This window comes from Phlebotomus papatasi, chromosome 1, assembly GCF_024763615.1.
Source record: "Phlebotomus papatasi isolate M1 chromosome 1, Ppap_2.1, whole genome shotgun sequence".
Classification (NCBI taxonomy): Eukaryota; Metazoa; Arthropoda; class Insecta; order Diptera; family Psychodidae; genus Phlebotomus; species Phlebotomus papatasi.
The window spans coordinates 95,940,123-95,950,331 of record NC_077222.1 but is presented as its reverse complement, the minus strand read 5'-3'; the positions used below and the strand labels follow the sequence as shown (position 1 = coordinate 95,950,331).

Here is a 10,209-nt window from a genome sequence, read left to right as displayed (position 1 = left end):
AAAAAAAGTGACTGTGCTACAAAACATATGACACAGGTGAGTGCAAGAAATATCGCCGCAATCCTTTTGTTTATCAATTTTTGAAAATTTTGAAAAATTGACTTTTGGAAAGGAAAACGTAAGATTTATTCGACTTAGGTGAAAATGAAGTACAATTTTGCAAAAAGAAAAATTGAGCCAATAAGAATTGATTATTTTCAAGATGACTGATATATCCAGCCTATTAGCTGTTCACATTTCTAAAAGCGTTTCCGTATTTCTTAGTAACATTACGCCGATTCTAGAAAAGTTTTGTATCCAAATGGTTTAGGATTGAACTACAGGTATACGCTTATTGCCCTTCGACAACGCAAAGACAGATATATTCTTATTTCAAACGACGTCAACATGCTTCGCGGATCTCTCGCCATACTTGAGCTACGTATCCTTCCTGCTACGGAAACTGATAGAGCAAGAGCATATCGCTCCTTGGAAATTACAAGGGGCCAACTCACTTTTTGGCGATTTTGAGGTTTTAATGCACTCAGGCAGAGAATTTAAGTAAATTTCAGATGATATGAGTCAATAAATTTCGTTATTATTTTTTGTTTTCATGCGAAATTTCTAATTAATTGACTACGAAAAAATTGGTGGCTCTGTGTTCAATAAAAAGTCACATGATGTCAAAATATAGGGAAAATCCATTAAAAAATGTCTTTGATTTGCATGGTTTTAGTTTTTTTTGCTATTTTAAATATTCTTTGTAAAAAGTGTAGTGATTTTTTGAAAATATACAGTCTTTATATATCTCTGAAGTAATTAAAATAATTGAAAGTGGTGCAAAGTTAATTTCAAGGGTGGAAAAAAGGGTGTTTACATCCTCCCCAGAAAGTGTTTATTTCTACCCCAGGTATTTTGTGAAAAGACAAAAATGCACAGTGACACAAATTTTATTTTTATGGAAAATTCAATTGTTTTCCAATATCCGCATTACCCTCGATGTATTGCCTATACCTATGGGTAAAACATGAGCTAAGAAAGATTTTCCAAAAAATAACTATGTGCTTGGAAAATCGCCTCAAATACGCATCTATCGAAAATCACTGAGAGAAATCCGAAAAAAGTTAAAATAACATTCCGGAAATGTTTATTTTACCCTACAGTATTGATCTGAAATCGGTGTAATTATGCTTTTTGGGTGTATTAGGGATTAAAGTTATCCTTCTTCATGTTATTTTTACCCTTAAAAAGGTGTAAAATTAACATTAAAAAATGTTGATATATTTTTACACCCAAAAACTGTTAAAGTTATGAGGAAAAAAGTTAATCGCACCCCCTTTTTTTCTCAGTGTAGAAAAGTTTTTCAAAATTTTACTCTTTAAGATTGCTTGCGCGGTTTTGTTTCAGGTCAAGGGGTACAAAATAGATTTATCCCTCAAATTTTTGTGAAACAAGGAACTAACTCAAGCCAGTTGATCCCGTGTCATTCTAATTTCATGAAAACTTGCGTATCATTTAGAATGCCAAAGAGCTAACTCATTACAAAACATATTTTGAAAGGTAAAAATATGTATGTTTCGATGTTTATAATAATGCTCATACATTTAGAAAAGAATTAAATTGTTTTTATTAACATACTTAATTGAGATAATTATTATTTATACAAAGTTGAATCTTTCATGCTGTCTCCTGAAAAATGGCTCAGATTGAGTTGGCCCCTTGTAATTTCCAAGGAGCGATATGTACGTATCAACTTACAGGAGTAAGGAAGGAACCTCCACGTGTATTTAGGGCTTTTATCGGAACTAAAACGATACTCCTAGACAATCTCCGGGAGTTGACTGATCGGACTGATCCTTATTTTCCTTCTCTGAGGCTTTAATTGAGTGTCGAAAAAACATGCAAACACATCAAACCCGCATATTCTATCTCGCGGTAATGGCCACACTCAACACAAAAACCTGCTTTTCAGAACGAGGTCTCTGTATTATTTGAATGAATATTGAGGGCATGTCGATGAGTAAAGAAAAGCTTCTTTGTGATGTTTGTGTAAAATATACATTAAATGTCTTTTGTTTCCAGGAGACCCATAAGGGCCCCATGCACCGTCAACCAAGGATGAATTGCATGAAATTGGCGATTTAGAGGCCCCATGAGAAGTAAATTGAATTAAGTATTTCATTATGATCCTGTACACACTGTGATGAATTTTTGTCAAATGTATTTGATGAATTTTGACGCGATTTATGGCTGCTACATACTAAAAATGCTTTCATCAATATTTGGTATATTGAAGCAAATTGCTGGCATCTACACTTTAGAGAAATTTATGTCCATATTGACGAGTTTTCTCTATACATGTATAGGAAATTTGTTTCAATATGGACATAAATTTCTCTAGTATGTGGAGTACATAATAGAGCATTTTTAAGTAAACCACTAGCATTGTACCATCAATGTTTTTGCACATGTGCTGTGCATGTACAAAAACGTATTTTTGAGATTTTTTTAGGTAAATTAATAAAAGTTTTGGATGTTATCTAATTGTCTACACTAGAGAAATTTATGTCCATATTAGGCAATTTTTCCTATACAAGCGTAGATAATTTTCATTAATATGGACATAAATTTTTCTATGCGTAGAGATCATAATTCGTCCAGACACGAAATAAAACTTGATTTATTTTTATACTAGTTTTCAAGTTGAAGGGTTAACCAAATGCAGAAAGCCTATTTCTAAACCGATTGTAGAATGTCTGGATTCATTGGAAAGGTCTTGGAATTCCTGACCGTCTTGGTGAGTCCAAACTCATTTAAAACAATTATAAATCGATAATTAGCTGATTCAAAACTGATAAATATTTTAATCTTAAATTCAATTGTATTCCACTCAAGCGAAGTTGGACAAATTTTTGTTGTTTTATTTATTAACTTAAATTTAAAAAAAAAAACAATTTAAATTGTCCATGAATCAGTAAATATAAAACCGAAATGAAAGAGTGGATGAAAATTTGATGGTAAACACGAACTCGTAAACAAAATTTGTTCTCTCCTGCATTTTTGATTTACATATAAACTGATAATTTCTTACCAAAATTTAATAATCTTGACGAAATTTTTAAATGATCTTTAATCTGTTGGTTATCAGAAAACATAATAAATAAAAAAAATAGAAAAGAAGTTTGTGAAAACCTCGATCTTTAATTTCTTTTCCATTTAAAACTTAAAACTTTCTACAAGGAAACAATTACCTTGCAACCATTTTTTAAGAAAAGCATTAATTGTTTGAATCATGATCACGAAATCGAGCCTTGTGTAGGGTTGATAGGTTCTATCACCATTTTTTTATTATAATTTCCTATTGACAGAACACACCGGATTCTAAAAGATTTTAGACCGTCCTGTCCGTTACTTAGGGCAATTCTTTTTTGACTTTTGAGGAAGGTGGGGCTATTTAGAACTATGGGGCTATATTGATGTACAATTTTTTTGTATATTTCTAAAGGAAGCTAGGCCTTTCAATTGTTTTATTTACTTCCACAATAGTTTTGTTATGTTTTATTGAACTAAATGACATTACGCTAAAGCCCAGTCCACACAGTAGCCCCACAAAGCAACCCCACCTCCCCCTAAATTAGGATAACGTTTCCCTTGACCCTTTCTGAATTAGTGAAAGGTGTTTAGGGATTCATACGTGATTTTTATCAGAAGTTATAATTAGAATGTTGTTCATTTTGTGAACAATTAAAAACCCTTTAATTAAATGATTATTATTATTTAGATAAGACTTGAAAAGCATCATGAGCTTAACTCGTAATCTCTCAAAATGAGGTATCCAGTCCAGTGCTCCTCAATCTGAAAGTGTAAACTAAATGATGGGACTTTTGCTTCGTTTTGTCGTGGCGCCATACTTCCTGCACTCATCTTTTAAATCTAATTAAATATAGGGGACCTCTTCAAAATTTAGAAAACTGACTGAAAAAAAATGATTGTGCTAGAATGAAATTTGAGCAAAATAAAAATAATTACAGACGAACCTTCAGTCTTCATTCTTATATTCTTTTTGTTCAATTGGATCTCATCAAATCTTTGGCGTTAGCATTTCTTTCTATTTTGTTACCAACACTGCTAAAAAAAAAGTCTAAAATATCTTCTTGAAAACTGATTTAAATCTCTTGATGTAAACTGCGTAAAAGATTAGCACGAAATAGAAAAAAAACCTACTTAAATCTATCTGTTTTTCAATTACAGTAATAATATGTTAAAAATGTGATTTTTTAAGAGCAACACAAATCTGTCTTATCAGTCAGTGATACATTTTTTCCTTTTACTTTTCTGAGTTTTTAACTTCAATGGGATATGTGTTAATTATACAAAATGTGTTAAATATCTCTTTTTGCGACTAGAAATTTTTAGAGATAGCTATTTTCCCCCTTAGTCTGTGTTTACATAAAACTATATCTACATAATTTTTTTCCCACTGAAGTTGTCTCTTTCTCTCTTATTCTATGAGATGAAAATTTAATATTCATAGTTGCGTTGCGGAAAAACAGCTCTCGCTGGTAGATCATCTGGATTGTGCTGATTTCGGTAGCGCCATGTTAGGAACACTGCCAGTACCTAAATCCGGGACAAATTGACAAGTTAATTGTGACTCTTTTAATATATCGAATTTTCCAGCAACACGCACAAAAGCCACAATTATAATGGATAGGGGAACCTGGGGTAAAATGTGACGAATGAAAAAAATTTAAAATTCGATATCCTTTTAAATAAAGGAGAGGCCGATGTTTCAAATTATTATTAAGCCTCTATGAACGTTCTTAAACATACATCTTAATAGAGATTACAGAAGAAGCATTGTTTTCTTTATTTAGTCTTATAGAATTCTATAAGTAAAGCGGTATAGAACCAAAATGCTTATAATCTGCTCATAGCGCTCTTGATTCTGTCACTGAGACTACTAAAAGTAAATTAGACAAACTTTTTAAGGGCTTCTGAGGTTCTACATGCATTCCAACAAAAAGTTCTCATTATAAGCCTTTATAAAACTGTATTAAAAGACTTGTCAAAGTCTTAGTTCTATAAGGCAGCTATTTTGATTCTTGGGTCGCCAACTAAATAAGGAAAATTATAAAATAGGGGAAGGCTTTCAGGCTAGACTAGAGCTAGACTAGGGAAGCTCACTGCTAGTCTTAAGTCTAACGTTTCCTGAAAAAATGGGTGAAATTCATTAAAGAAATATGAAGTCTTTGAAGCCAGAGTGTGTGCGAAGCCCGAAAAACTTCCCCTATAGTGTTTTAAGATCCTTATTAAATAAATCTCTTGAGAGAAGCATCAATTTTGACCAACTTGTCCAAAATGAATGCATTAATTAGCAGGAAATGGATGGAATGGAAAAGAATTAATTTAATAATCGGAACTGGCCCGATTTTCTTGATAGGGAGTATATACGGTGTTCGCCAGTGGGAAAGTGGTTACCCTAAGAGGAAAACACTAAGAGGAAGCCCAGGCCGAAAGCTCTGGGCCAGATCAAAAAAGTATTTTCCTCTTAGGGTGACCACTTTCAGACTGGTGAATACCGGATATACTACATATCAAGGAAACGAATTAGATATCTCTAGATTTTCTCTATTTTACTCATTACGATGTTACGAGGATGAATCTTCTCTTCATTAGGTATATCGAATAGATTGAATATTGTTAGGAAAATCACGTATATGCGGAAAATGATTACAGATTGCATGATTACAGATTGGACTTAGATACATACAGCATAGCTTGTACATTGGCTTCATACAGCACAACTCGTAAGAAGTTCACCTTATGACTGATAGTCGCAGAATGATTTTCAGTCATTTTTGGTAATTTCCGACGATTAATTCAATAGGTGTGGAAACCGGTGAGCGTCGGGTAAGAAGAAGCAAAGAAAATTCTCAAATTCTTCCCAAAGCTTTCGGCTGGGACTCCAAGCCTTCCTCAGTCAGTGGTCAAATTTTTAGTCTTTTGTTGCTTTGTCAAAGGGTCTTTTTTGTTCACAGGGCATGGGATTTGGGGCACTGCACTTAATTTTCTACTTATTTTTAATATTTTAGCAATTTTTCTCTCTTTTTGTGTGTCTTTCTTAATATTTCTTTGTGAGACTACTGGTTTCAAAGTTCAATATTTGAGAACCGTTGTCTTTGGCAGCCGTTGGGGATTTCAAATAGTAGGTATGCATTTTCTGTATGCACGATTTTCATCGGTTCCGAAAGTACGCATAATCCAGGGACCCCCTGTATACCGATCCGTTACATAATCTAGGATTTGTAATAAATGTAGAATAAACGAAATGCAAATAGCTCTATTGTTGAACCGCTCGACGTATTGGGTGAAAATATCTAAGACAGAGGAATGAGTGAAACATTTTTTTTTTACATTTTGTGTCTCGGCTAAAACGAAACTAATTGGTTTTCAATAAAGAATTACGATTTTTCGTTCTGAAATTTCCTAAATCCGCGAAAATGTATGAAGGATTGTTAATCTATAAATGAATGTAACTGGGAATATTGAATGCCAAGTGTACCAAAAATCGTACACTAGAAAAGTCTGTAAAAGCAAGTGTGAAAGTTTTTCCAGAATTGATAAAATTGTAGAGCTTAAATTTTCCGCCTTATAGCAATAAAAGCTCTGCTAAGGCAACCATAAAAATTTTAAACGCAATGTCTCCTTCTAAGGCAGCACGTCTGATTATGGTGTAAACAATTAGTTTAGTTGATCGTAGGATCTCAGTGAATTCGGACATGAATTCGTCATGAGGGGTACAAGTGGTAGGACATAGTGCGGAAAGCTCGCGACAGTCTGGAGCCCACACCAGCCGATTGCATAAGCAGGTCACCTCCTAAGTATATTAGATTTTAAGAGTAGATATTGCTGTGCCCCTCAATAAAATATCATTTTTTAATATTGGTGAGAAATTTGGGAAGAACTTTCAGAACAAAAACTGGTAATTTCCCAAAATTCACACATAATATTTTTCATTTTAGCCGAGACACTAAAGTGTAAAAAAATGGTTATTGGTCAGTTTCCACTGCCTTGGATATTTTCACCTAGCTCAGCTCTGTGGCTACCATAAGACTATACTAATTAGAAAATTATCAGATCTTCTAGGCGTGCTATCATACTAGGATTTTTTCAATTTGTAAATTCAAATTAATTTTCACATGAATTATTCGCTCGTAAAAAAAATAAAACATTTATTTGTCACACTTGGTTCCAAGTTCCCCTAATAGACAAACTTAATGGATTAGAACTTAAATTCGCAGGGACTTTAGAAAGCTAGAAAATCATAGAGCATGGGTTAAAAAAATATTTTCGTTAGAAATTGTTACTCAATATAAGCGAATACCCAAAGAAAAAATACAGAGTTGTGCATAAAAAGTGAAAGTGCAAAAGTATAATTAAAACAATGGTTAAAAGACATTAATACCAAAAAATATATCATTAACAAACCTATTTTGAAATTGAAATTATTTTGTTAAAATTATCGCTCAATGAGATTTATTAGTTTCATGTCGTGTGATTTTTTTTTGTAATTATTGTGTTGCAAAGAGAGCAAAATTAGAGAAATGCACTTGGACTTCCTCTTGGATCTTTCTGGTTTCGGTAACGAACAGTAAGCCAAACTCCAAGAAACTGCAAAACCATCACCAAATTTTGTAATATTTTGTATTGTAATTTGAAAAAATTAAAAAATTATATCATTAGTGCTTTAAAGGAATTAGCTTTATCTAAATTTATTTAAAATAAATTAAATAAATCTGGAAAAATTCCAAATTCCAATCAATTTCATGCTATGTTATTAAAATTAACCACACGAGAAGTTTTTCTCTCAAATAATTATTTTCAATTTCACTCTTACCTCTGTAAAACTGAAGACAAGTCCAAGTTCTCCGCACATCTTGAATGCCTTATTGATGGTTTCCTCGAGCTTGAAGAGGCACGGAGGACAAGCACAGCTAGCATCAGATTCAGGGGAACAGCAAATGGGCTGGAAAATCAGAGAAATTCCCAAGTGATCTTAAAAATCTCAAATTGTCTGCAATAAAAGGACTCACTGTAATTTTATCACATGCAGGATGATCAGCAGATGCTGTGGAATTAAATCCACAGCAGTAGAAAGTCTCCTGGACTTCCTCCTTGATGGAATCCGGCACTCGACTCCATCCCTGCTCAGCCAATTGCTTCTGTTGATTAGAATTAACAGCAAGACACGAGCAGGCAATGGAGAATTGGACTAAGAACAGCATGAACAGAATAATCATGTACTGTGTTAATTGATGTTAAGGATCTGCAATGAGTCTAAATTGCCTGACTTATTTTGCCGACGCAGTGATAGCAAATGCGTCATCGACGACCTTTACGGAAGATGGGGTATTATTGATTTTTTTGCCCACATTATCCAACATGACTCTTTGTCCAGCAAAATAAAAAAAAATCTCCCAAAACAAAAAAAAAATTATTTGAAAAGGATACAAAGAAGAGCATCACTTGATTATGCTTTACAGTTCCCACCAGGCCAAGAACAGAGATCAGGAGCAGGATGATACCACAGGCTAAAATCCCACCGACAATCGGGAGATTTGTGACAATAGAAGCAGCACGTCCATAGACACCTACGCCGATCAGGAGGAATCCCACGACCTAAAACGCATCCAAAATCCATTAAAAAAAATTAAAACGAATTTAAAAAAGAAAAATTGAGATCATGGGACTTTTGTGCAGAAAAAGGGAGCATAAGTGAAACTACCCGGATATACTCACAATATACAGAACATTGAGGGCTATCAGGGAATTCTTTGAGCATGTGAATCCTCCACACATGATGGAAAAATTTTCCCAAACACTTTTTCCACAAATAAAATATGCGTATTTCGTCACACCGATAAAATTTCCAAATATTTCTTTTCACACTGCACAGCAAAACACAATATTGGAGCACACACTGAGCACACTGACAATACGTTGAGTTCACGAGAGTGAAACTTAACGAATTTCTTCCAAATTAGGCTTTAAAATTTCATGAAAAGTATTGCCATTTCTTGAAAATTTCAGAGTCATTCAAGATAGACTCATTACCGGTCAAGAAGCGTTCTTATAGAATTCTATAAGTTAATATATACCCTAAAGAACGGACAGATAAGCCCAGATCAGCTTATTGTAGGTGAGATTCTTAATGTGAGCAAACTCGGATTGCATGCAAATTCTATTTGGAACTAAAGATGAGAGATATTATACAGCAATTTGGAATCAAATTTCTGAAAAGTGGCAAGCCTTTTATTTAAATCAAAATATCTAGGTATCTAGGATGTAAGTGAACTGATAGTTGAATATAGACCTAAATCGTCTCCTCTATAATTTTGCCCTAAGATAAGATTTTGCCAGAGGTCAGTTCTCCATTTCGTATTTCCGATGCATCCAGGCCACAATTGGGCCCCTTATGCTTCCCCACTCCTACAGTAGACTCTCTCTCAAATGGGCATTTGGGGCGAAATGTCATCCGGTTTATCGATAGATTTGGGCGTCAAAGCCTTTGTAAATTCCACAAAAATCGCTCAATTATAAAGAATCATGATAAAATAGCAAGAATTACAGCGAATTTGAGCGAATTAGCTTAATAATTAAACGTGAAAATTGTTAACAAAATTTGTCGCCCGATTGAAAAAGAGCCGATTGAGTGAGAGTCTACCTACTGTATAATCCCAGGACTCCGTGTATTGGTAAAAAAGTAGTCAGTAAATGATGGGAATTGAAATGGATCTGAATATCAGCGATAGAATGCTCGGTTATGAATCTCATTTCAGTTCATTAGAAGCAAGGGCGTACCCAGAATTTTACACAGAAAGGAGAGAGGGACTAAACTAAATGGACAAAATTCAAAATTATGGCAGCAGGGTATCTAAAAAGAATATTTTTGAAGTTTTATCCATAAAATAAACGTTTTCCTAACGAACAAGAGTTTTCTCGTAAAATAACAAAAAACCGATTTCAAATAAATCTTTATGAATTCGATCTTAGAAAAATTAAAAAAAAAAATCTTTACTAGGCTCCATTTAGGAAGAGGAATTGATTTTTGAGGGAATTTTGTTCTTTGATTCATTTCTGCACCGATTTGAACGATTTTCACGGATTTAGACAAAAGGGCAAAAACTTTTTCAAACGTCAGTTTTTCTTGAAAAAAATTGCGCTTAA

The 10,209-nt window shown here is 33.6% G+C and overlaps 1 protein-coding gene across 3 annotated transcripts; it reads right to left on the bottom strand.

The window, feature by feature from the left end:
• Nucleotides 1–4,017: 4,017 nt before the first annotated feature.
• Nucleotides 4,018–8,998, bottom strand: LOC129809884 (tetraspanin-13). 3 transcript variants are annotated; one of them, XR_008752685.1, is made up of 6 exons: nucleotides 8,782–8,982; nucleotides 8,494–8,661; nucleotides 8,076–8,285; nucleotides 7,880–8,008; nucleotides 7,471–7,653; nucleotides 4,538–4,599 (listed from the first exon to the last, which is right to left on the bottom strand). XR_008752685.1 is itself a non-coding variant. In XM_055860025.1 (5 exons), exons 1-5 carry the CDS (start codon nucleotides 8,839–8,841, stop codon nucleotides 4,501–4,503), a joined length of 666 nt encoding a protein of 221 aa, XP_055716000.1. In that variant the 5' UTR covers nucleotides 8,842–8,998; the 3' UTR covers nucleotides 4,018–4,500. The 3 variants fall into 3 exon arrangements, 2 of the variants coding, with proteins under 2 accessions (XP_055716000.1, XP_055716001.1); XM_055860025.1 differs by lacking the exon at nucleotides 7,471–7,653 and having other exon boundaries at nucleotides 4,018–4,599; nucleotides 8,782–8,998; XM_055860026.1 differs by lacking the exon at nucleotides 4,538–4,599 and having other exon boundaries at nucleotides 7,389–7,653.
• Nucleotides 8,999–10,209: the final 1,211 nt, after the last annotated feature.

What these genes read in the sequence shown, in the direction of transcription:
- LOC129809884 (XM_055860025.1), bottom strand. Translation starts at nt 8,841, where the DNA reads ATGTGTGGAGGATTCACATGCTCAAAGAATTCCCTGATAGCCCTCAAT. An exon ending in ATCAAGTGATGCTCTTCTTT is followed by an intron (nt 8,286 to 8,493) that starts GTATCCTTTTCA and finishes CAATTAACACAG; the next exon opens with TACATGATTATTCTGTTCAT. An exon ending in CTGCATGTGATAAAATTACA is followed by an intron (nt 8,009 to 8,075) that starts GTGAGTCCTTTT and finishes CTGATTTTCCAG; the next exon opens with CCCATTTGCTGTTCCCCTGA.